The 26,146-nt window shown below is 50.0% G+C and overlaps 1 protein-coding gene across 22 annotated transcripts in view; it reads left to right on the forward strand.

The window, feature by feature from the left end:
- The window catches only part of Zmynd8 (zinc finger MYND-type containing 8), a 101,683-nt gene that overhangs the window by 26,076 nt on the left and 49,461 nt on the right, over positions 1 to 26,146 (forward strand). For 13 of the 22 annotated variants that reach the window (XM_021155753.2, XM_085832260.1, XM_085832271.1 and 10 more), the window contains 7 exons: positions 8,132 to 8,280; positions 14,397 to 14,615; positions 17,817 to 17,930; positions 20,567 to 20,659; positions 21,771 to 21,858; positions 23,325 to 23,380; positions 25,590 to 25,667. In XM_021155753.2, the coding sequence (XP_021011412.1) occupies positions 8,132 to 8,280; positions 14,397 to 14,615; positions 17,817 to 17,930; positions 20,567 to 20,659; positions 21,771 to 21,858; positions 23,325 to 23,380; positions 25,590 to 25,667 (797 nt within the window). Of the gene's footprint in view, positions 1 to 2,121; positions 2,371 to 8,131; positions 8,281 to 14,396; positions 14,616 to 17,816; positions 17,931 to 20,566; positions 20,660 to 21,770; positions 21,859 to 23,324; positions 23,381 to 25,589; positions 25,668 to 26,146 lie in introns of those variants that run through there. The other 9 variants (XM_029484397.2, XM_029484388.2, XM_029484405.2 and 6 more) reach the window with 6 other exon arrangements.

The raw sequence follows: 26,146 nt of genomic DNA on the forward strand, positions 1-26,146 counted from the left end.
CAGAGGCATCTGGGTTTACTAGTTAGTTTGCCTTCTAGGCCTCAGTTACCATATCTACAAAATGGGCATACTCAGCCTACCTTCTGGCAGAAGGAGCTCCCAGATGGTAAGTGTCCAGTGCTGTTGCTGCCATCTTTGGCTGTAGTCCTGAGAGCAGAACCTTCCTTTTCCTGGTTGTCCAAATGCCCAGCCAGGGAAATCCATTAGCTGAGGAGGGTGGTGCCTTGACTCATGGGTAGACCTGCTAGGCCTCACTGGAAGTTTCTAAATGCTGAGGCTTTGCAGCCTTGGCATGTTTTGGATCTAATCCCTTTGTCTTGAAGGATGCTGCATCTTTCCCATTCCTGAATGTCCTTCACCCTTTGTGGCAACCAAACATTCCCCTGGACTCTCTGTCAAGTCTACACTGGGAACTACCTTACACCATCCTGGTGATCTTTGAAACTGGCACCTAATTAATTGGTGGTGGGCCTTGAAACTGGCACCTAATTAATTGGTGGTGGGCCGTGTCCTTAGTGACTCTGTGTATTCCATGCTGAGGATACAAGTGTGGCCATCCCTGTCCATAGGAGTGGAGTGATCCATACAGTCACCATAGTTCCTGAAGCTCCTAAAATATTATTTCGAAGGCTGGGGAGGTGGGTAAAGTGTCACAGAAGCGATCGAGATACCTGAGCTTGGATTCCCTGGATCTCCTCTAATGCTGGAGCTGTTGTTACATCATGTTACATGTGGAGGCTGTGACCCCAGTGGGAGGAGGGGAGTGGGGGCTGGGAAGAGGAAAACCCCGAAGCTTTGGCATACACAGCAACAAACAGGAGATACACACACACACACACACACACACAGACACACACACACACACACACATACACAGAAACACAGATACACACACACACACACAGACACACACACACACACACACACACACAGGCAGTCAGCTAAATGAGGGAATGGGATTAGGAAGAGGAATCTGTTCCTTGGTTTCTTAAGTGTTCTTCCAGGCTGCAAACTTCCTGTGATCCCCTGTTGTGCACTCTGCTTAGTTCCTGGCCTTTCCGTAGGATTTTCTGCAGGCCCTAGCCCACGGGATTCCATTGTCTGGCTGCATCTCCCTGCTGCTGCTTCCTGTGTTTGGCTGCTCCAAGCCTTGCTGCAGGGCTGCTTTCACACCCAAGCTCTAGGGACCCGAAACATCCCTCTCACCGGGGTAATCTGGGTGACATTCCGCGTCTAAGAGAGCTTGCCCAGAGGAGCATGGCAAGCTGCCTGCAGGGCCTGTCCCTTCTTCCTTCTTTTCTGGCATTTTCCTTGTCCTCAATAGGGCGACTTTTGGAGCCTGAACCCTCCTGTGCTTGTGGCGAGCATGGCCTGGCTCCCAGCAACCCTTCTTCCTCCTTCATCTGACCCTTTGAATCAGTAGGCCCTCTCTTGCTGCCACCCCTCCCCCCTCTGCAGCTTACAAGCCACAGGCCCCGGGGGCCAGCTCTGGGGTGGGATGAATGTGTTTGGTATCAACCCCAGAACCTGTTTCGGAGCCAGCAATGGACCTAGCTAGGTACCCATGCTGGAGGCAGCCTTAGGACTGGGAGGCCTGGGAGGTGTGCAGTACTGACTCTGTCTCTCTCCAGTCTGGCGCCCCCCCCCCCCCCCCCCGTGTCCTTCCTGAAGCTGAAGATGAGGAAGGCCCAAGCTACAGCCACTAGTCTGGTGGTTGAGGGTTAAACACAATTTGTCGGCCTCTTTTCTTGGCTGATAGCCATTTCTGTCCTGCTTGGTCTTCTTGGTGGTTGGCATTTCACATATTGATTCGTTGCCTGGAGAGGGTGGGGGGCACCGTAGAGACAGATCCGCGGGCTTTCTTCATGGCTGAAAGAGCGTCACAACTAAAGGGAGTCGGAAACACCTAACCAAAAAAAAATATTAGGAACATGTTCAAAATGCAAATCACCTCCCTTCTCCCACAGCCACCATGTCCTCAGAACCACAGCGGTTGTGTATATTTATTCCAGTCTACCATAATAAATGGCTCTTGGGCGCCGTGCACGGATGACGTCCTGCACAGCCACACCGCAGCCGAGGGTGATGAATTAGATCTAAGGCCTGTGGATACGAGGCCGGCCAGCCGGGCTCTTCCTGGCCTATTGCAAAGGTGTCCTTGTGTTGCCGGGCTATCTCATGAGTCTTAAGACCAGAGCTGGCCTGGTAAGTGGTGACTCTCAGCTTGTGCTCTCGGCTTCCTCCTCCCCCTGGGAGAGGCCGCCGAGCAGCCGCCGGAAGCAGGAATGTCTGCCGCCGGGAGCTTGCTACTGTCCTCTTTTGGAACAGAGGAGCCAGGCTCTCTAAGCGGCCAAGCTGCCTCTATGGCGGGTAAGTGCCCACCCCCCTGAACCATCTGATCCTCACTTGCTGGTGTGGAAGCTGCCAGGTGAAGGGACATTTTTCTCCCAAGCTGAGTGTGACCTCTCTCCTCCTTCCACGCACTTCCTGGTTCTGGGTGAGAAGCTGCTGGGCCTGCTTCCTGCAGAGGCTGCTTGCCTCTGGCTCCAGCCCTGGAAGGCCTGCGCTGGTACAGCCTGATCCTGGGGTCTCTGAGGGCCTAAACCATGTTCTTTTGTGAGAGATGGGGTCATTTAAAGAGCTCTTGCAGTGCTCTGGGTCCACCTTCCCACCACAGTCTTTGCTAGAGGGACAGTTTTACCCCAGCCCCCATCTTTGCATCTGTTTTTTGCCAGGAGGAAGTTCTGGGCTTTTTGTGTCTTTATGATGTAATTACCCAGTGGGGAGTGCCAGAGATTCCTGGGGAGGGAGGCCTTTTTGGGTACCTGCTCTGTGTCTTCTGGAATAGCTTTGGAAATGATTAACCAGGGGCTCAGCTTTGCCACTTCTGGGAGAGCTGGCCGCGGGTGGTCCCCCTTTTGAAGTAGGCAGCATTGTGGCTGGTAGTTTCTGGGAGTTCTGCCTATGTGGGCACTTGCTGTGCCCCAGCTGCTTCAGACCCAGAGGCCTCTGCGGTATCCGGGATCTCTCCAGCCTGTGCAGAGTGATTGGAGTCACGTACAGGATCCATTTTGCTTTCCACTTGATGGAGGCCGACATTTTTCATTACTTTGAACTCGTGGGATTGATTTAGGACGCTCTTTGGAAGAAAGCTAGCTCCTTTTAGACTGGGTAGTGAAGGGAGAGGAGGAGGGAGAAGAGGAAGAAGGGGGAGGTCTTGTTTCTTAAAAAAGACATTGGGGCTCTAGAGCTGACACATCAGATAAGAGTGGGTGCTAGAAATTGAACCTGTGTCCTCTGCAAGAGCAAAAGGCGCTTAACCACTGAGCCATCTCTTCGGCTCCTTTTCTAAAAACAACGACAACAAAACACCAAACGACTTTTTTTCAGAAAGTTGTTTATTGGCATGGGGCCAGCCATGTGTTGTCAACCTCTGTCCCACTGGTCTTTGCTCCTGGGCGCCAGTGGGCTTACTATCTTCATCATTATGGAAATTTAACACCCACCAAAACACACAAAGCACCCAGTTTTTAAGCCACAGTCCCTTTCCCCCTGGGAAACCCAGCTCCCTGTGAAGTGTGTCACTGTGTAGACCCTGGGGGATTGGGGGGTGCCCTGACTCAGGCTCAGGGTATGGATGTGAGCGTGGGTGGTGCCTGGCACAGCTTGGTTTGTTAGGCTTAGTTGGAGATGGGAAGGGCAGTTGTAGGGTAGGGTTCAGGAGTCTCTAGTCTCATAGTATAAGTTAGGATCCGACACAGCCTGATAAGTTGAAGAGTGTGTGGTATTCCCAGAGACCACCTTTGGGATAGCATCATCTTGGAGGCTCAGTTTGGGCGGTCCATGCCCACATCCCTCCACCTGCATTTGGAAAGCAAATGGGTGTATGCTAGAGGCAATCTGGTGCAAAGGCCTTGTCCCGTAGTACTTAGGAATGTCTGCTTTGGATCCACTCTACTTTCTGGGTTCGTATCCAGAAAGCCTTAATACTTGATATTAAGCTGTGCCATGTTGGAAATATATTTGAAGTAGTTTGAACAGGTTTTTGCTTATAGCTGCGTTATCTGAAGTGAGCTGTCCCTTAAGTCAAAGGACATGCAGGAAGTGCTGAGCCTGATCATTTCTGGTGGTTCCTAAGACACAGGCTCTGGAAGGATTACATCACACTCTTAGCTCTTAATACCCAGGAGGCCTCTTACTAACTTCAGGGAAATGTCACCAAGAGGGGAAGCTTCTGTTGCCCGCCCCATTCCAGGCTGTGTTCCTGAGTCACTGTGCCATCTCCTCCACCATGCAGGCCTGCTCCCTCACCCAAGTTAACACAGTCAGAGTCAGATTCATTTTGAGGGGGTGGATTGGAGGCAGGAAGTTGGTGAAGGGCCAGCAAATGGTGTCCTGCTAGTCCAGAGAGGGTGGAAGAGGAAAAAAAAAAGTTCTTCTCAGATGCAAGGTGAACCATTCCTCTGTGAGACAGCTGGTGGTGGCTGTTTGTCATCCCACATTTATATATGAGATGCGCTTAGCAGTGTACCCTCTTCAGAATCAGATCATTAGAGAAGTAAAAGTCTGACTCAGCTTTCTGGAAGCGGTCCTTATGGTGATTTCATTACCATGACGACAGCTGGGTTTCTTCCCATCAGTGTACAGTACAGTCACCGGATGTTGGGTTCCTGATGGATCAGGGAGGTGTTTAAGCCACAGGACCATAGGGCTCCCAGTGGAACAGGGAGGCGTTTAGGCAGTAGGTCTGACCTACCCTTTAGTATTCTGAGGAATGATAAATCCAGCCGCCATCTCCTAAGATGCTAAGCCTTTGGGTGCTACCAGTGTTTAGCTTGGATACAGCAGTTAGACTTCCATAAGCTCCGGGGGCAGTCCTTGTGCTTGTAGCAGCAGATAGAGTTGAGGTGATCTGAGACAAGTTCTATGTAGCCCCCTGATGCTTTGTGCTATGTAGACCAGGGTAGTCTCGAACTCACAGAGGAAAGATTCAGACTGTCAAGGTCTAGGCTTGGCTCTGAGGCTGTACTGCTCTGGTCCACAGTGCCCCATCCCCTTCCTGTTGGGCTGGTCCTTCGTGTCACCGTCTTTAGGGGGTCTTAATGGAATTGAGTTTGAGAACTGAAGTATTTCCAAAGCCAGCTAAGAAATCTTGAGACAACCTAAAAACAGACCCTTGTCTCCCATTAGGGAATCTTCTCTAAACCTAACCACTAGCCGGGAGTTTGTAAGTACAGCAGATATTTGCCTGGTCAGTTCCTGGTTTGGACTGGCCAGAGTATTGCTTCTTTTGAGACATGCTCATGTGAACCCCAGATCACCTACAGTAAGTACTTAGGCTCTGACATGGGTAGAGTTGATGGGTTGTATTAGCTGCACGGAGAACAAACCCCCAGCTCCTTCCAGAGGCCTTGCAGCCCACAGCAGCCCAGCCCCCACTTTATCTGCCTGTGACATCACTCTGGGGCCCCACCCTCCTTTACTCCTTATTGCCTTTTGCCTGCACCTGCTGCCTTTCATGCGCAATTGAGCCTTCTAAATCCCTTTCATTTCCCTTACTTTGATAAAGTCATCCGCGTACACACTGTCTGTAGTACACCAGGGTATATGCTGATACATAATCCCTTCAGCAGGCCCACCTCCTGAGACGCCCACCTGCTCCCCCAGGAACCTGGCTGGACTTTGGGGTCCCCTCTGGAGTATTTGAGGTGTTTATATGCAGGATCGCATCCTTTTGGGGATGGGGCGTGTCACCTCCTGGAGGTGCTAGATGTGTTGTTTTGTAACTGGACCCAGGCTGGAGATTGTCATACAGGAATCCATGGAGAGATGCTGTCCCTCTTGGTGCTGGGGGATGGGACCTGGAGCCTTGTGCCTGCTGGGCAAGTGCTCTGCCACTAAATGGCACCCTCTGTATTACCTCATCACTCTTTCAGTGCGGGAGGGTTGGAGAGTGTGTGGCACTCTGTTAACTAGCCTGACCTGGAACTCACAGCACCCATCTGCCTCAGCCTTCGAAGTGCTGGGATTACAAGTGCCAGTGAATACAGATGTCTTTCTTACCCATGATTTTTGAGTGTGTGTGTGTGTGTGTGTGTGTGTGTGTGAGAGAGAGAGAGAGAAAGAGAGAGAGAGAGAGAACGTGAGGTAAGGCAGGACAGCCTGGGTGACAGTTCTCTCCCCCTGGTTTGAGAGAGTCTCTTGTTGGCCATGCATACTGCAGTCTCCCTGGCCCATAAGCTTCCAGAGAGTCTCTTGCCTGCCTCGCAGCTCGCTAAAGGAGTGCAGGGATTACAGATTCAGGCAACCGTGGCTAACTTTACACGATGTCTGGACTCAGGTCCTTTCGCTTGCACAGAAGCACATAACGGATTTATCCTTGCACTAACCACCGCGTTCTTCATCTTGAGACAGGGTTTCACCGGCCCGGAATTCACTATGTCAACCAAACTGTTTTCAAAGTCATGGAGGTTTCTCTGTCTCTGTCTCTGTCTCCTGGCTATGTTCAGCCTTCTTCTTGATTTTAAAATGTGTACAAGGGTTTTGCCTGTGTGTGTGTGTGTAGGTGAACCATGTGTGTGCAGAGGCCGGAAAGCGGCATTGGGTGCCCTGGAACTGGTGTTACAGATGGTTGTGAGCCACCATGTGATTGCTGTGAATTGAACCCAGGTCCCCTGGAGGAGCAGCCAGGGCTCTCAACCGCTGAGCCATCTCTGCAGTTTGCACTCAGCGTTCTTAGTGGCCAGAGAATGTTTTGTTGTATAGCTGCCATGCATTAAGCCACTCCTGTTTGTGGTCACTGAAGTTTGTGTCTAGTCATGGTGGTAAAGGGTCAAGTTGAAGCAGAGAGCATCTGCTGATACCCTCTAGGCTCCTGGTATCCTTTTCTGCTTCTCTCACTTCAGTTTCTCAGGGTGTGAGGTGCACCAGGGCGTACCTTTGTCCCTAAGTTAATGAGCCTACCATCGGGAACAAACGAACTGTGGGTCTTAAAGGCGAACAGGTGGATTGGTAGTGGAGTGGTGAGAGTATAAAACCAAGGGCAAATTGACTGGGGTGGGTGGGGCTTTTTAAGGTGAGAGTCGTGTGTGTTCTTTGTTTGATGCCTTTGGACCAGGGTCTCAGACAGGGTGTGGGTGTGGCATGAGAACTTTCCTGGGGGAGGGGCTTGCCCTACTCTTAGCCAACTGAATGGGAATGAGTGCTGGGCGCACTGCTTCCTTGAAGTGTCTCGGGGGTGTCTTGATTTTGCTGTTGGGCAGGGTGTGGAGATGTGTTTCTTGGGTGTCAGAGCAACACCCCTGCTTGTGTGACCACTTCTAGTAACTTGATGTGTTATTTTTTTTGTTGCTGTGACCAAATCCATGACAAGAACCTAAGGAAGGTAAGGTTTATTTTGGCTTTCATCTTGAGGGGATACAGGCTGCCATCTTAGGAGGTGGTGGTCGGTGGCGCTATCTGTGGCGGCGGGAGTGGGCAGTCGGGCTCCTCATGACCACAGCTCTCGCATAGGAGGTAGAAACAGAACAGGAAGCCTGGCCTGGGCCTGGCTCAAAAATGTCACAGTCCACCCCTAGTGACCCATTTCCTCCAGAGAGGCTCCATCTCCTCAAAATACCACAGCTCCCATGACAGCATCACCAGCTGGTGGCTGCAAGTTGAAGTATATGAGCCTGTGTGTGTGTGTGTGTGTGTGTGTGTGTGTGTGTGTGTGTGTGTGTTTCTCACATTCAAATTGTGGTCATGGCCTTGCCGCCAAGGTCGTAGAAAGGGCTGTTGTGTTTTAAAAAGTTGGTGACAGCTTCCCATGTAAAGATAGGTGATTGCCACACAGATGTGCCAAGTCAGGGCCTGTGGGCCTTGGGTTGTTTTTATTTTTGTTTGTTTTTAAAGGGAAGGCAAAAATCTAGGTGGTTTGAGGTTTCTCTTGTCGTGTCCTTGGCACTTAGATAAGAGGAAAGACTCAGTGTCCTGAGGGAAGAGACAGGTAGATTCTAGGAAGAGAAAGTACAGACTTGTCACTCAGGGTTTGGGAACAGAGCCACAGTGACTGTGTCACCTGCACACCCTCACCAAATGACCCAGGCCTCCTTGAGAGCATTTCAAACATGGTCCTCTGTGTCTCTTTCAGATCCTGTCTCTACAGAGAAAACGGCCCCGAAACGGAAGTTCCCCAGCCCTCCACATTCCTCCAATGGCCATTCACCCCAAGACTCATCCACGAGCCCCATTAAAAAGAAAAAGAAACCCGGCTTACTCAACAGTAGCAATAAGGAACAGGTAAAGGAGCCGCCGTGAGCAGCCTCTGTACCGGTGGGATGGGGGCCAGGCGGCAGTGGTGCAGCTTGGGTTCTTGGCTTTGCTGTAGGAGGCTGCCTGGCACTAGCTGCCATTTACATAAAGGGCAGTTCAGAAGGGGCCTGTGCAAACATGTTCAGTGGGGTTTCAGATCTATTTTGAGGACAGAGCTATATGCCAGATACCGGGGGTGGGAGGTGGGGGGTGGGGTGGTCTTTGGGTTTTCTTCTCCTCTGGGCTAAGATAGCTGCCTGAGGGGGTGGGGATTATGTAGCTGAGACTATTTTCTCATCTGTAAAATGAAGGTCAGTTGGGAGAGACACCGTCTGAGTCCAGCTTTGGTCATGGGCCATTGTTCCTTCTCTCCGTGCACAGACCCACCTACCTGGCAGCCGATGCTGTCAGAAATATGGAAAAGGATTTTTTTCCCCCCTAAAGAATATTCTAGCTTTACACTCTCTGATGCAGGCTAGGTAGTCTTTGGATGTGAGCTGACTAGGGACCCGTAGATGGACTGGGTAGGATGTCTGTTCTCTGTGTGACTGTGAGTTTGGGCCTGGTCTTTGGTGACGGTTCCTTCATCTGTTCTGAGCTTTATCAAGTGCCGGAGTGAGCTCTAGGGAGCGAGTGTTGATTGAAGCTAGGTTGCTGCTTTTATGGGCAGAGGCCTCACAGTGGTTAAATGCCTACTGCCTCGTGTATATGTTTCTGAACACAACCGAACACAAATCTGTTTTCACTCTTGAAATTATATAGTGAGTAGCCAGCTCCGTCTTGGCTCTGGCTTTGGGCATGTTAACCTCTTGTGTGCCGTGAGCTTTCTCATTCACAAGATGAGGATTGTGGTACCGTCCGGTCCACGGGGCTGTTGTGAGCGTAAACTGAGTGCCATTCATATAGGATGATGCAAACAACGGTGACAGAATTTGGAAAGGAAGCCGGGCTGTAGCAATCTTTTCCTTTTGAGTCAGAGACTCATGTGTAACTCTGGGTGGCCTTGGACTCTGGCTGTAGTAATCTTAGCCTCTGCACACAATCAAATCCCCCAGTCTCTGAAAAAGCATTATAGAGCCACACTGTCTGGCGTGGTAGTCACAGCTATGTGTGGCTTTCTTGGGTGAGAATCACTTGGAACTGGGTTTTTCTTCTTCTTCTTTTTTTTTTTTTTTTGGTTTTTTGAGACAGGGTTTCTCTGTATAGCCCTGGCTGTCCTGGACTCACTCTGTAGACCAGGCTGGCCTCGAACTCAGAAATCCGCCTGCCTCTGCCTCCCGAGTGCTGGGATTAAAGGCGTGCGCCACCACGCCCGGCTTTTCTTCTTCTTTTATTTATTTTTTTAAAGATTTATTTATTATTATACATAAGCACATTGTAGCTGTCTTCAGACGCTCCAGAAGAGGGCGTCAGATCTCATTACGGGCGGTTGTGAGCCTCCATGTGGTTGCTGGGATTTGAACTCAGGACCTTTGGAAGAGCAGTCCGTGCTCTTACCCACTGAGCCATCTCTCCAGCCCCCAGGAGCCAGGTTTTTCATGTCATCTAATTTAAAGTTAAATGGATGACTGTGATCTCCTGTTAGAAGGCACAGATCTAGTCGTTTGGGAGGGGTAGAAACTGTCTCTGGTGAAGGGAAGCACAGAGGTGTTGCCTCCTCAGGGTCTCAGGGCAAGTGGGGTTAGTCTTGCTGTTGACATCTGGCCCCTACCACCTGGGGGCCATCCTAGCTAGTAGGAATGAAAGACTCAGCCGGGCGTGATGGCGCACGCCTTTAATCCCAGCACTCGGGAGGCAGAGGCAGGCAGATTTCTGAGTTCGAGGCCAGCCTGGTCTACAAAGTGAGCTCCAGTACAGCCAGGGCTATACAGAGAAACCCTGTCTCGAAAAACCAAAAAAAAAAAAAAAGGAATGAAAGACTCAAAAAGAAACACACTGCTGTGGGTGTGGCTCAGTTTGTGAAGCGATTGCCTTGCAAGTATGAGGGCCTGACCTGAGTTTAAGAAACCCTTGTACTTATGTGACAATGCTCAAAGTGTCTACTTGCATTGCCAGCCCTGGGGAGGTGGCCGGCTACAGGGGGTTTCCAGGGGCTCACTGGTCAGCCAGGCTAGCCTACGGAGTGAGTTCCAGGCCAGTGAAAGCCTGTCTCAGGACGTGGAGGGCCCTCCTAAGGATGACCTGAGATTGTCATTGTCTCCTCTGGCCTCCACAGGGATGTGAGCTCACACGTGCGTGTCCAGGAGTGTCTGAGAATTGGCTGTCTTTCTGTTCTCTTTCTTCTCTTATGTAACCTCATGTTAAAGGAGCTTCTGAGCGAGGTCGTGACTGTCTACACCTCCCTTCCCAGTACTTGGGAAGCTGAGGCTAGAGTATCAGAGTTCAAGGCTCCATAAATTAGAGGCCAGCCTAGGCTTCACAGTGAGTTAGTGGCTAGCCTGGGCTATCTACCTAGCAAGGCCTAGTCTTATACAAACAATTAGCAAAAGCAGTCAGTGATGACCAGTCTCTAAACTCACCCATTTCAGTAACATGTCAGCCTCCTGCTCATGATGGTTGCCTGTCAGCCATCACCCCGTTGTCAGTCACCTGATGGTCTCAAGTGGGTCTCAGATAAATGTCAGTGTTCCCCTGCATAGCTGTTGCTCGGGGTTTGACAGAGGGTGGGATGCCGTGGCTTCAGAAAACATTTAGGGTATGGGGACGGCGGGGTGAGGTTGAAGAGACACAGGGCCCGAGCTTGCCTCTGGGGACCTGCTCTGAGCAGCCATTGCAGGAGATCCGGAAGGCGGCCAGCTCTACCAGGTCACATGACTTCACTCCTAGCATCTGGGACACTCACTGTGTGAGCGGGTTAGTGGCTTTCTCTTAGAGCTTCAGTTAGATCGTCAAGAGGGCTTTGGATAAGCACTGTCTAAGGTTGACTGACAGGTAGATTAGCCTCACTAGGCAAAGGCGAGAGAGTCTTGCCCCTTGGTTATTTCTAGCATATGACATTTGCAGAAAGGGGCGGTTCTCATGCACTCTATCAAGGGGGATCACAAATAGTTAATTCATTCTGAGATAGACTCACCGTATGACCCTGGCTGGCTTGGAACTTATTATGTAGACCAGGCTGACTTCATATTCACAGAGATCCAGCCTCTGTCTCAAATGCTAGGATTAGAGGTATGTGCCACCATACCAGCATTTCTAAAGGGGGATTTATTCTTTTTTTTTTTTTTAAGTTATATTATGTGTGTTTGCTTGCATGAGTTTCTGTATGTCGTGTGCATGCAGAGAGCCCTTGGAGGCCAGATTTGGTGGAATTGGAGTTATACAAGGTTGGTATCTGCTGTGTAGGTGTTGGAAACTGTGTGCATGCACATTTATGCCCCATTTGTAGTGTAGTGCCCATAGAGACCAGAAGGTATGGGATCCCCTGGATGAACTAGAATTAAAAGTGTGAGCTGTGGGTACTGGGAACTGAGCCCAGGTCCTCGGAAAGCATAGTCAGTGCTCTTAACCAGTGAGCCATCTCTCCAGCCCTTCACTTATTATTCTCACAGAAATCCTAAATTGCAAACATCTGCAGGCTCCAGTGCTGATGAAAACATCCCTGGAGTGAGTGGATAGGTCTTTTCCATTTTCTTGTTAAGCTGACCTGGGGCAGGAGCCAGGGAATAAAAACATTTACTCTGTAACCTGCAATTATCCCCTTGTCGTGCGCACGGGCTGCAGCCTGTCTGCCTTGCTGTAGGGCCACTTACATACTTGAGACATGTGGGAGAGGGGAGTCAGAATCCATTTTACCTGAACTGGTTGGCTTTTCCTTTAAAAACCTCCACATTTGTTATCAGGTTCTTCTTGTGGAGTAGAAAAACAGAGGCCATAAGGGAAATATGTGATTGACAGGGCTGCTGTCCTCTGTGGTCACTGAAGTTCCTGGAGTGGGAGGCCCCTGAAGAGAACAGAGTCACCTGGTTGTCCCTTTGGTCCTGAGGACACCCACTTGGGGTGAGGCAGAGATGGAGCCTGGGGGGGGGGGGGACTTCTGGGCCATCAAAGAAATAAAAGCGGGATCAGAAATTCCCAGTTGGGCTGCGGTGTCAGATTGGGTTATTTGATCCCTGAGTTTTGGCCCTGACTCTTTTGTTAGAGAGATGGGTGTTGTTAAATTATAAGGTTGCCTCAAACTTGTGCGGCACAGAACATTGAAAAACAACGTACCGTTTAGAGACTATCCCAACAAGGATATTCCTCCCTGGAAATAGAGCAGAGCGGTCACCCAAGCCCCTCCTGGTGATTCGGGAAGATGGAGCTGTTTACTTAGGGAGATTTAAAAAGACTGATTCCCAAGATGAGCAAAATGCCGCCAAGACTCCCTGGAGGAGTTTGGGGAAGCAGATATCTGCAGAGCTCGGATGCCTCGGACTGCTTGGCCTAAAATCCAGGGGAGAACCCGAGCTGCCTGCAGCTCTGAGCCTTTTCTCGTCCTTCAGGCTCTCGCCATTCTAATACAGACACGCGGCCTGGCTCCCTGGTTTAAGCCTTCCCTTAGAGTTTGTCCTGGCCTCAGTCCCCGGTCCTGAGGGCTAAAAGCAGCAGTAGACACGAACTCAGGAGCCTGGTCCTAATGAGAAGTGAGATTTTCAGTCAACAAAATGTTACAGTCGTTTTCATATTAGGTCAGTTTTTAAAATGTTGAAGTGTGTCTGTGTAAGTAGAGAAGTTAGTCACTTAGAGAATGACCTAGGAAACCCTGTTCGTTGCACACATATACACATACACTTTTTTTTTTTTTAATTAAAAACAATGTGTAAGAGTTTGTGGTATGTGAGACAGAGGGTGTGTGTGTATGTAATGGGGGAAGAGAGTGTATGTGAGAGAGTGTGTGTGTGTGTGTATGAATGAATGAATGAATGAATGATGGGCTTCTCTCCTTCCTTTCCATGGGTCCCAGGGATCGCAGTGGTTACTTAGGCTGGCCTTTACCTGCTGTGGCCTCCTGTCATTCTCTGAGGCTGGCATCTCCCAGTCCCTCTGCCTTGGTTCCCAGGCCCTGGGATTATAAGCACAGTCCTCTTTGCTTACCCATGTTATCAGGATTTGTGCTGTGTGTAGCCAGTATGAGGTCTTGCTGGAAGAAATGGTGTTTTACTGGCAGGGGGCTTGTGTCGTGTAAATGTGACCCCTGCACAGGCTCCTTGGTTCGTTGGAAGGCATCTTGTTTCCCTGTGGGTTCTGAAGATCACAGAGCTGTCCCTAGGCCCGTTGACAGTCACCACTGGACAACTCCAGGTGGATGACAGTCACTACTGGACAACTCAGGGTGGACTTCCCAGGTTTCTCTGTGTTTGGCTCTGCCATGCTGTTGCATGTCTAGAGGCTTCCTGATGCTGTCCACACAGGAAGATGTCTGGTTCCCAGGAACTGGCTGGCCCTTTCCTCTGTATGTCTTTGTTGGTTCTGATGTGGTGGCCAGGCTTCCTGGCAGATGGGAGCACCCTGTTCGAGGATCAGGGCTTTGGGGAGCCTATTGGAGATATTTTCTACCTTGGAGACAGATTTAAGCAAATGGAGGATAATCTTGTGCCAGCCAAATCTAATTGTTTTTACCCTCCAAATATGACTATTTAAAGCTCACCAGAGCAGATTGCCAAACCTGTGTCGGCTCTGTAAATTTGGGCTCACGCACATTGGGCGGGCCATTCACAGTTTTTGTGAGTAGTGGCTGTGCTGCCATTTAATACCAAAGTGTTGGGACTCTCAGCTCCATTTTACAGATGAGAAAATTGAGGGGGGAGGTAGAGAGAGACACAGTGCAGGTCACATAGCTGCTTAATGGATGGGAGGGATTTAAAGTGTGCACTCAGGCCGCGTAGCCACTAACTCTCAGGTGCTGGCTTTCAGTGCCTGGCCTTTTAACATAGAGGCAAGTGGCTGCATAGCTGTGGACCAGCCACTGCTGTGTTTAGTTGGGAGGTGGAGATGGCCTGGCTGTGTAGCGGGGTTGTGAGGGGTGTGATGTTGTCGGTGTGTGTTCTTGATGTACTTGTGCAAATGACTGCTCAGAAACCACCTGTGTTTTGAAACCCCACCTGTCTTTCTTGCCTACATTTCAGTCAGAGCTAAGACATGGTCCGTTTTACTATATGAAGCAGCCACTCACCACAGACCCTGTTGATGTTGTACCGCAGGACGGACGGAATGACTTCTATTGCTGGGTTTGTCACCGGGAAGGACAAGTCCTTTGCTGTGAGCTCTGTCCCCGGGTTTATCACGCTAAGTGTCTGAGACTGACATCGGAGCCAGAGGGGGACTGGTTTTGTCCTGAATGTGAGGTTAGTTCCTGATGAATGAATTCATTACCTGCCTCAATTCCTCTCCTTTCTCTTTTCTTCCTTTTTATTTTTTAAAAAATTTCAAAATAATCCAAATAGAGGGAAAGAGAAATGTCTTGCCTCCTGCCTGCTCTACCCTGGCCGCCCCCTCTGGGGACCCGCCTCTGCGCTGGCTGCAGTGGGGCAGCTCTTGGAAAGACATGTCGCCTTGCCTGTCCCCGAGCCTTGGGAGCGAGCGCTTTGAGACCTGCCGCGTTGTGCGTCTGCTGCTTCTGCCGTGAGTGCCTTGGAAGGGACCTTGTAGATCTGTAATGGTTGACGCCTTTTGAAAAGATCCCGCGCTGTGTTTCCTCTCATTCTTCGGCCTTGACTCCTCGCCAGTAGCCTGCTGGGAAGACCGCTGTAGTGTGTGTGTGTTCCACGAGGTGACCGGCTCCCGTTTTCTATCATGCGACCTGCATTTCTCCAGTGCCTGTTAGGTACCGGGGATTCAACAACACATTCGACAGAGTGGATAACCTTTTCTTATTATTTATTGTTATTTTGGGCAAAGATGGACAAAATCTGAAAGTTTCTTATAGCAGAAAGTAGAAGAAAAGTAGGAAGGTGGGGACGGAAGACGGGAAGAGGAAATTGAGGTGCGATGTCTCCCCCACTTTAAGAGTCCAGGCCTGGGAAGGACACACTGAGGTTTAAGGAGGATCCGAAGGGCAGGACATCTGGGCAGAGAAGGCCACAGGTTCAGGGCTGCCTCTGTGTGAGGCAGGCTGAAGGCAGCCCATCCCGAGTCTTGTCAGCAGCTCCACTGTCAGTGAGCCGACTGCTCGAGCTCTGAGTCTGCGTGTCTCCCACTGTGATGTTCTCTGCTGAAAACCAGAGTGTCGCTCACACACGTCACTTCATGTAGAACTTCTCTGGGATTCCGGCGGGCACTGGATTAGATCGTGAGGGAGCTTCCTGTGTGAGAGGGAAGCGCCACCCAGATGTGTGTGTGTGCACGTGTGCGCATGTGTGTGTGTGTGTGTGTGTGTGTGTGCATGAGCGTGTGCATGCATGCGGGGTTGGGGGTTGGGGGAGGTGGCGGATCTCAATATAGGAAGATGTCCAATATGCCGCTCTTGGGTGGGGAAAGGAGGAAAATGAAATTCTCGGAAAGAAATTAGACTTTAAAACAAATGATGGTGATGTCTAAGGGGTCTTCTGCATCTGTCATGGCGAAGCTGGCTGCTGGCCCTGCTGGGCTTGCTCCAGACAGACTTGCACTGTATTGACAGGCTTCCCGCTCTGTTCAGAGCTGGGCTTGCTTCCCCAGAGTGTTGTGGGTTCTCCAGCCTTCTCTACAAGTGATGGTTGTAGAGGGAGGTGTCTGAGACCCCAGAGTTTGTGACTGTTCTATGTGGGAAGTAGCCTGCTGGGGAAGGGCCAGCCACTTGGTTCAGAGCCAAGCTTGTGTCTCTCACCAGCACAATCATGGCTCCTCTCTGTCCCCACGGCTGCTGCCGGAGGCTCAGGTATCCTGTGTGGATAGGCAATGTTTTCCCTAAGAGAACAGCACATCTCTATACTTCTCTTGTATCAAGAGATATTTCCCAGGATCCTCCAGCTAATTGGCCTTTGGGCTCCTTGGTTAGTGCTGCTCATGAATTTCCCTGTTAAAAAGTTGACCGGGGACACTTTTTTGTTCTGTTGACTGGTCCCGGCCAGAGAGAAAGAGGAGTAGAGGTCGGAGGTGGAGCGACAGGCGGGCAGGTGACTCAGGATCTGTGGCATACTGAAAGACACTGCATTCAAGCAAGCAGGTGTACTTCCTGTGTGTTCAGATTCAGGGCCCTCAGTTTTTCCCTCGGGTGAATTGTAAAGACAGCTGAGAAGATGAAATGGAGTCTGTTAGTGTGCTCTGCACTCTTGTCAGATTTTTTTTGAGTGACTCTTTGTGGTCCTTCTCTTGACAACCAACCACAGTGGGAGCTTGTTGGAAGGCCCCGGAGATGTGACAGATGGAAACTGATTCCAAATTAATGGAGAAAATGTTGCATCTCTCCTTCATAGCCCGACTGGAAGAGGCCTCAACACCTCAGGATTTGCTAATTTTTTTTGTTTGTTTGTTTGTTGCCACATAAACCTCAGAATCCCCGAGATCTGGTACGGGGCGGGGGTGGGGGGGCTTTCGCAGCAGTCTGGCTACAGTTGATTATCTGGGTGTCCCTTTGATAAGGATGTCCCTTATGAAATGAAGGTTTTGAGCCTGGTGTGATGGCACACACTGGTAAACTCACTTTGGAGGCTGAGTCAGGGGCATTGGGAGTTTGAGGCCAGCCTGGGCTACAATAGAGTCTGTCTCCAAAGAGAAGAGAGGAAGGAAGGGAAAGGTGAAGAAAAAAAGGTAAGGGATGGAAAAGGGAAAGGGAAGAAAAGGGTAACTGGATTTGGAGGTGCACACCTTTAGTCTTGACGCTAGGGAGGCAGAGGAAGTGGTTCTCCGTGAGTTCCAGGCCAATCTGGGCCAGCCTAGTCACAGGTTTTATAACAAGGAAAGGAAAAGGGAGAGGTTTCCTCTTGCAGAGCGTCCTTGGGCGTGGACCAGTGGAGTTGTGTTCCCTGTTGGCTGATCCCTTCCCCTAATTCTTCCCTAAGGAGCTCCAGCCCCTCTGTGCCAGCCACATTTTTGAGAATGGCTGTGCCGGACTCCTCAGCCACAGCCCAGGGCCCAGGAAGTTGCTCACAGGCCCATTCCATCTACTCTCCCTGGCGTTTGTTTGCTGGCTCAGTTTTTGTTGTTTTCTGAGTCAGGGTCTCTCTGTCCTGGAACTCACCTGGTAGACCAGGCTGGCCTCGAACTCACAGAGATCCTCCTGCCTCTGCCTCCCAAATTCTGGGATCAAAGGTGTGTGCCACCACCACCTGCCTCACACTCAGTTCTTAAACCCCAAGGGTTATGGTCCTGCACTGTTCCAGGTCCCAGGTCCAATCACGATACCTTCATCGGCCTGAGTCACCTCCCTGCACAGTGTATGTGTGGATTGATGACTGAAGTCTTTGCCCACAGATGTCATACGCGTTGGTCTTGTGGTTTGGAGTCCTTTCTTCCCGTGTAGGTGGGAATGACTCTTACCTGTGAGTGCAGAGATAGAAGGAGACTAACTGGCGGTAATGTTTCTTTCCCCTAACGGCCCTGTGTGTGTGTGGTTTTTTGACTTGTAGAAGATTACAGTAGCAGAATGCATCGAGACGCAGAGCAAAGCCATGACCATGCTGACCATTGAACAACTGTCCTACCTGCTCAAGTTTGCCATTCAGAAAATGAAGCAGCCAGGGGTAAGAGGCCTGTTCCCCGCTGGGAGCCGGATGACCATCGCCACTTGTTCCCTCTGATGACCTACAGGTTCCCTTGTGGCACACAGACACGCTCTTGGGGCCCTTCCTGTATGTACAGACAGGAGATACGATAGTCCGTCTTGAGAGAGTCTAGCGGGGAGACAGCGGGAGTGAGATGTGGGTGGGGTGTTGAGATTCCGAAGACAAGTGCGAGATCAGACCCAACGCGGTCAAACCCCACCATTGGAGGAGGGACTCCGTGCTCTTCCCCGGGGCCTGTGTGAAATTCTGTGAGAACAGAGTGGCAGCCCAGGTTAGTTAAGACTGAGGCAGAGAGCTCTCTGTGGGTGAGACTGTCTGTTGTTACAGGGATGGGGCTTGAGATCTTCTGTGTAGGAAGGAAGGTGGGCTGCCTACCCCATTTGTCTGTCAAGGGATGTACCTCACAGCAGTGCCCTCCTGAGAGGCTCCACCATGCCAGCACTGCTGTGTTTGGTGTGTTTAATCGTTTCGGGAAAGTGTCAGAAAAATGCTTTTTGAAAATTGTTTCTTGTGGTACTGGTATGGAACCTAGGGCCCTGTGAACACTAGGTGAGTGCTCTCTTCTTGAGCTCTTCTTATCTCCAGCCCCAGGATGTGTCATGTTTGAAAATGGAATATTTAAACCCAGGCTTGGTGGTACATGCCTATAATCCCGGCACGAGGGAGGCAGACGTTCAAGGCCACCTCTATCTCCTTGACAGGTTTTGGTTTAGCCATGGTCACGTGGCTAGGCACTGGCAGAGGAGCCGACCACACACACACACACACACACACACACACACACACACCCATTGCTTAAAGACATAATTCATTACTTAGTCATTTTTCCTACAGATGAATTCAAGGAACATTTTGGGTGGGGCTCCCTCTTCTGTGTGCACACAGTCACCCTATGGTTTAAGGAAAGAGGTCACAGAGGCTCTCTCTTAGTGCTGCTGTTGGGGCTCAGCCTTTAAAGCTACTACAAAAGCACAGAAGTATGGCCAGCAACGTGTCCCAGGAGATAACATGCTTGTCGCAAAGTCGGCTGATCAGAGTGATCCCCAGGCCCCTGGCCTCCACACCCTCACATGCCTGCGCTCCCACACTTAGACCTTCATATGCCTGCATCCCTACACCCACACCCTCACAGGCCTGCATCCCTACACCCTCACATGCCTGCACCCCCACCCTCACCCCCTCACATGCTTGCGCCCCTACACATACACTAAAGAGATAAATGTGATAATGCAGAAAATAAAAGCAAAACCAAAAGCAGGCTTTGGCTTTGAGATGTATTCTGAAATCTGTTGTTACACAAGGAAAAAAAAAATTCAGTTCCTTCCATTGGCTCTTGTTAAACCAGAAAACTATTTTTCTCTTGAATCCCAGTCATTGCGAGTAAAGTATATAGCCAGAATATGGTACAAAGAGCAACAAAACAAAACAAAGCAAAACAGGGTTTCTCTGTGTAGCCCTGGCTGTCCTGGAACTTGCTCTGTAGACCACACTGTCCTTAAACTCACAGAGAGGCACCTGCTTCTACCTCCTCTGAGCGCGGAGACCAAAGACACTGCCATGCCCCGCCTCCCAGCCTGACTTTGTAGGATTCTAAACCTAAAAGAAAAACGGAAGGCATTCATTCTTTATGCATGATATATTTTAAAGAGATTTATTTTTTTATATGCGTGGGTGTTTTGTCTGTGCATGTACCATGTGCTTGCCTGGTGCTCTAAGAGCTCAGAGGAGCATTGACGCCTCTGGAACTAGAGTTACAGATGCTTAGAATTCACTCTGTGGGTGCTGGATGCCCACACACACTCACACACACACACACACGCACACAGCCAGACAAGGGTACCAGATTCCCTGGAGCTATACTTGCAGATGGTTGTGAGTTGCCCAGTATGGATGCTGGGAACCAAATCGAGTCCTCTGGTGAAGGAGCAAGAACTCTTAACCACCGAGCTATCTATCTAGCATCTCTTTCTTCCATCCATCCATCCATCCATCCATCCATCCCAATGCAGAGTTTCTTTGTGAAGCCCTGGCTGTCCTGGAACTAGCCCTGCAGGCCAGGCTGGCCTTGAATTCGGTTCCACCTGCCTCTGCTTCCTGAGTGCTGGGGTTAAAGGCTTGTGCTGCCATGCCCATCCAGTACCTCCTTTTAGCATTTTAAAATTAAAGAGTAAATACCTGCCGCCCACACCAACCAGTAGTTGCCCCTTGAGCCGATGCCTCAAGTGGATCAAGATCAAAATTCAGTGAGTCTGGCTTCTTGAGGGAGGAACAGAATCTCACTTCATGGGTTTCACACCCAGTGCTCACACTTTGGGAAAGTTTTTTGAGTCACCTTGTCAGCATCATTTCCCCCTCCAGTCAGTTGGTGCTGGGGTGTGGACTACACAGTCACTGTCCTTTGGAGGCCCAGAGTGGTCAGCAGTGTGGTAATTGTTTGTCTTAATGGAAGAAGGCAGAGGCTTGAGCATCTCGAGGTCATTCTGTGTGGTGATCGCTGGACCATGAACGTGTCTGCTTCTCAGCATCCTCGGCTGCCCATGCCTGATCTTCAGGGTAGTGATGGCTTTTTGCCTGTGTGTGTCTCTCTCTTACAGACGGATGCATTCCAGAAGCCCGTTCCACTGGAGCAACACCCCGACTATGCAGAATATATTTTCCACCCCATGGACCTTTGTACATTGGAAAAGGTTGGCCTCTACCACCGAGCCTGGCCGTAGTAGTAGTAGCACAGGTGTTGAGATAGCTCAGGCTCTCCCGTTCCTTCTCCCCGCCCTAACTCCAAGTGGATTATTCTGGACATCATCAGATAGAGCTTTCCGTCTTCCACGCCCTTTCTCTGTGACCTTCTCCCGGTAGGGGTGGCGTCTCAGGGGATGTTGAAATCCTAAGCGGTGTTCTTGAGGGATAGCCTCGCTTTTGAGAATTAGTGATTTGATTGATTGGCATCTCACCTCCTCCTGAGGTGAGAATGAGATCATGAGGAAGGAGGTAGAGAAGATGACATGTTTGGAAACCCTCAGATAAGCAGGAAAGGGGCTTCTCAGACCTGCCCATCAGGCTGTTTCTTGAATGCCCTTAGGTGGTTTTAAGAGTCTGTGCTAAAATTCTGTGATGAAAAAAATCACACTTTAAACACTTCGATTGAGCACATCTTTTTGTGCAGATTTCCCAACGCAGGAGCTAAATATGTGTTGGAAATACATCTGTGAGGGGCCGGGACTGGCCTGGCCTGGCCTGGCCTGTGCAGGGAAGAAAACAAAAGCCTCCATAAAGAGGGACAGGATGGCATAATGTCTGCATTGCTAACCCCCACCCCCATCCCCCACCCCCACCCCCAAAGCAGTAGATCAAACCAACTTTGGAAAATTGCCCAGACTTTTTGATATGCAGGAAATAGAAGGCATTAAATAAACAGTGGGGCAGGATCCTAGCTTCAGGCTGGGGGTGGGGGGGGGGAGGTGTCTTCACAGTCTCCCACCTCAGTTTCTCCTGTCAAACCTCACCGGCTTTTGTGAGGTGCGTGTGATATCCCACTATATGAGATGGTGCCCTTGATTGGATGAGGTTGCTGGATGGATGACAGCATTTTCAAGACGAGAATGCTCAAATCCCTGTGATGACTCCGGGCGCCTTTTATAGGGCTATAGATCTTGAACCTAATAGCATCCTGGGAGACGAGTCCAAGAACGCCGATTAATTCGGCAGATGGCTTCTATGAAAGGCGCGGGGACCCAGGTGTTAGCACTGCTGCCTGTATAGACTTCGACGGTCATAATGTTCTCTGGCTTCTCCTCCCAGAATGCAAAAAAGAAGATGTACGGCTGCACTGAAGCCTTCCTGGCCGATGCCAAGTGGATCCTGCACAACTGCATTATTTATAATGGGGGTGAGTGGCCCAGAGGTTCCCAAGGAGGAGGGTGTGCCGCTAGCATGGCCATCTCCTGCCTTTTGCTAAGATGCAGGTTTGATGGGTTCTGCCATGGCAGCACCTGCTGCTCTTCCAGACAATACGGGATTGGTTTCCCAGGACCCATGTTGGGCCTTTCAGAACTGCCTGTAACTCCAAGATTCCCTGGGGCTGATCCAGCTCTTCTGTCCTCTGCCGCTTCATTTCGTCTTTCCCGTACATATAGTTTAAAAGAGACTTAATAATAAAATCAGGCTTAGGTGGCTGGGAAGAGCTGAGTTGCCCTTAACGAAGCCTGTGTAAAAAAGCCAGGAGTCACGGCACCCGTCTGTCATTCCAGAGAATGTAGAGGCAGGGGAGTGTCTGCTGCTCTTGGATGAGTGAGCTGCAGGCTCTGCCGCAAAACACTTGGAGAGTGAACACACAGCTGATGGAGAGCTCTGTTTATTATGTCACACAAATGGGAATGGGCTCAGGTGGAGGAACACACACTTAACTCCAGCCGGGATGGCCAGTGTGGTGTGGGCTGGATGGAGGACAGGAGGTCCCTGCAGGTCTGCGGAGGCCGCCATTAAAGGCCCCTTCCTGTGCATTGTTGTTTGTTTAGTTGCCATGGCAACGTGTTATGTTGTGTAGGTATGGATACGGGCATACTCGATGAGTGCACATTCCTGTACGTGCCTGTGAGGGGAGGGGGCATGCACCTGTGTGTGTGTGCACGCCTGTATGTATGTGTGAGGCTTGAGGTCAACCTCAGAAACCCTCCACCTTGGCCTCTGGTTGTCTTGTGGGACCGTGTCGCTCAGGCTTGGAGCTGGCCTGTTAGGCTAGAGTGACTGGTCATTGAGTCCTTAGCCTTTCAAGGCTAGCACTGTACTGATGGGACCATCTCCTCAGCCCAACAAATTGACAGTTTCTGAAAATGGCTATCAGGATCAGATAGACCATAGCCCTTTGGCCATCCTGATCTCTCTTAATTGGTGCAGGAGAGAGAGGCTTGGCATCAGATCTTTGCTAGATGCCCAACTTGTTAGCTAAGAGTTCTGGTAGAGGCAGGGACTCTGGATTTTGACTCAATAGTCATTAAGTAAATGAGAATCATCTCACCTGTTTTTCTATAGTTTCAGGTGGAATCTTAGGGAGGCACCAGCCATTCTTCCTGGCCATGGTGTACTGGAATTACAGGGCTAAGTAAAGACTTTCTGCTAATTCTAGCCTTTAGAATGTCAGAGTACTTGAGGTAATTTATCTACGGAATTCCACACCAGCTATTCAGTTGCAAGATGCTGGCAAAGCTTGGTCCATGATAGATAAGTTTCAGCCTTTAAATGGTGAATCTTACGGGGAGGGGAACAAATTAAAATATCGCTAATGTGAGTGTGTAACCCCGAGGCAGGCTATTCACTGGTTGCCTGTGAAATAATCCTCTTTTCTTATTCCCTTAGGAAACCACAAGTTGACGCAAATAGCAAAAGTTGTCATCAAAATCTGTGAGCACGAGGTACGTGGTTTGGGGGGCTCTCCTAGAGGCAGGGCACCCCAGTGGGTGGCTGCAGTGACTTTTATGTGCACTGTGTTATGCATGGCATCATGTCTCTTCAAGCAACATCAGAGCAGGAAAGAGGAAACCCCAGTGTTATAGGAGGAGCCCCTTAGTTCAGCAGTGAAGATGGGAATAATCTTTAGGAAATTGTGCAGGGAATCCAGTCTTTGTCAGTTTGTCTGGTTTGACCTTGGCGTCTACAGTTGGGATTGAGTCAGGTAGCCGATGAATGACATCATTCACAAAGGAAGGCTTCATCCCTTCCTCCTTTTCCCTTTGTTTTCTTTCTTCCTTCCTTTCTTTCTTTCTTTCTTTCTTTCTTTCTTTCTTTCTTTCTTTCTTTCTTTCTTACTGAAAAAGGGGTCTCATTATACATCCTGACTAGCCTTGAACTTGCTGCATAGGTTGGGCTGGCCTCTGCCTCTGTAGTGCTGCGAGTAGAGGTGTAACCACTATGCCACCATTCCTGCCACATTGCTCAGCTGTGGTGGGTTTTTCCCCCCTCTCTCATATAACTTGATTGTGTGGTTTCTCAGGCATGAAATTCCCAGATAACAGCGTGTCATGATGTCAAGAGATGGGGCCTTTCTACTATAGTTGGTGGCAACTTTCTGACTGTTTCCAGGATAGCTTATGTTAGTGTGGACACCTACCTGGGTGCAAGTGTGTGAAACTGTGTGTTCTTTCAGCACAGGAAAGGCCTATCTTTGTAAAAGATTCATTCACTCATTCATTCACTCACTCATTCATTCCTTCATTCCTTCATTCTGTTTATGGGTACCTTTGTATTTATGTCCATCATGAGTATACAGATGCCTGAAGGGACCAGAGGCCATTCTCTTAGAAATGGAGTTACCTGTACTTTCAAGCTTCCTGAGTTGGGTGCTGGGAACTGACCCCAGGTTGGTGCCTTTAACCTCTGAGCCACCTCTCCAGCCCATCTATGTAAATTTAAAAAGTATACGTCTATGTGTATTTTCCTGCAGGTGATCAGGGGGCAGTGACATTTCACTGTCCTTCCTGGTTGTATTGCGTTGGCAGCGAGCCTTGACGCACCCCTCACTCTTAGCTTTTGGAAGGAGGGGTACAGCGCTCCCTCCCACTTCAGTCCCCAGTTACGCTAGCTCAGGAGGACGGACGTGGGCTGAGGAATGACGATGTCGCAGATCACCTGCTACATACATGTGCCCTGCCTGGCACCAGGAGGCAAGGAGCAATGTTGAGGAGACACAGGTTTTAGAGATCCACTGCTGGGGTTCAATTCCCTGCCCTACCTCTCTCTGCCACTGTGGACGCTCAGTAGGTTATTTGAATTTTTAGGGCTTCATCCCTTTCTGCAGTTAAAACGAGATGATCGTGGTCTGACCTTGTCCCACCGTGAGAAGTAAATAGACGCTCAGGCATGGAAGACTTAGGCTTGGTTGTGTTAAGGTGTTGGGACCGTGGATACCGTAACAGGCTATCTCAGTAGGCTCCGTCTGTGGAGTTAGCTGCTGTGTGGATTCTGTGTGTGTGGTTCATCATCCTGGACCACCTATGAAGTGGTGCCAGCCCAGAGTCACGAGCGGCTTGTTTTCTGAAGCCTCTGGGCTTGTCCAGGGTAAACACTGACTTTAGGTGAGACCATTGGTGGGGTAAGCTGTGCTGTCCACCTGTCCAAATAACATCTTAAAAGGGGGTCAGGACAGCCATGGTGTGGCTGATGTTCTGGTTGTTATTTGTCAGTCAGCAAACTGAGTGTGTACTGTTGTCAAGCTATGGTCTCAGCACTTGGGAGGTGGAGGCAGGAGACTCTCTTGGTCACTTTGAGGCCAGCCTGAGCTACCTGGCAAGATTCTGTTGCTCTCTGCCTGCCCCATAATACAAAAGAACTAGCCGGGCGGTGGTGGTGCACGCCTTTAATCCCAGCACTCGGGAGGCAGAGGCAGGCGGATTTCTGAGTTCAAGGCCAGCCTGGTCTACAAAGTGAGTTCTAGGCCAGCTAGGGTTACAGAGAAACCCTGTCTCAAAAAACCAAAAACCAAAAGAAGAACTAAAAGAAGAAAATCTGATCTTGAAATGAAAGTCCAAGCACGGAAAGGGGTGGTGGATTTAGTAGGGCTTCCAGATGGGAGGCCCCCCCACCTCCCCGGGGGCTCCACACGATAATGTATCTTTCGCTTTGCAGATGAATGAAATCGAAGTATGTCCAGAATGTTATCTTGCAGCTTGCCAAAAACGAGACAACTGGTTCTGTGAGCCCTGTGTAAGTTGGATCCCGTTCTCTTGTTTCACTTTTGGAAATTCTGGTGCCTTTGGTGGCTATACCGAGACGACCCTCTCCGGGGACTTACGAGACGTAACTGGGTAACTGGGCTGACTGTCAAGGGGGGCTGTGACAATTGGGGTGCAGACCATAGGATGTGTCAGAACCACAGCTGCAGTTTGCATAGAGTCTGGTCAGTTCCTGTTTTAAGACCCTAGATACACATCCCCGGGGGACTGTCTGTCTCTCCAGAGAGATCGTTGGTTTATGGAAGTGCAAGGCTATGTGGTAAACTCTTCTTCGACAATGTTGGGCGTTGACCAAATCCAGTATGTTTTAAGCAATGGTTTTTAGCCTTCCCAATGCTGTGAGCCTTTGGCACAGTTCCTTCAGCCGTAAAAATGTTTTGCTGCTATCTCCTCACTGTAATTTTGCTGCTGTTATGGATCATAGCGTAAACTTATATTTTCCGTTGACCT

The sequence above is a fragment of the Mus caroli genome, unplaced genomic scaffold, assembly GCF_978045245.1.
Source record: "Mus caroli unplaced genomic scaffold, Mus_caroli_1 scaffold_2, whole genome shotgun sequence".
NCBI lineage: Eukaryota > Metazoa > Chordata > Mammalia > Rodentia > Muridae > Mus > Mus caroli.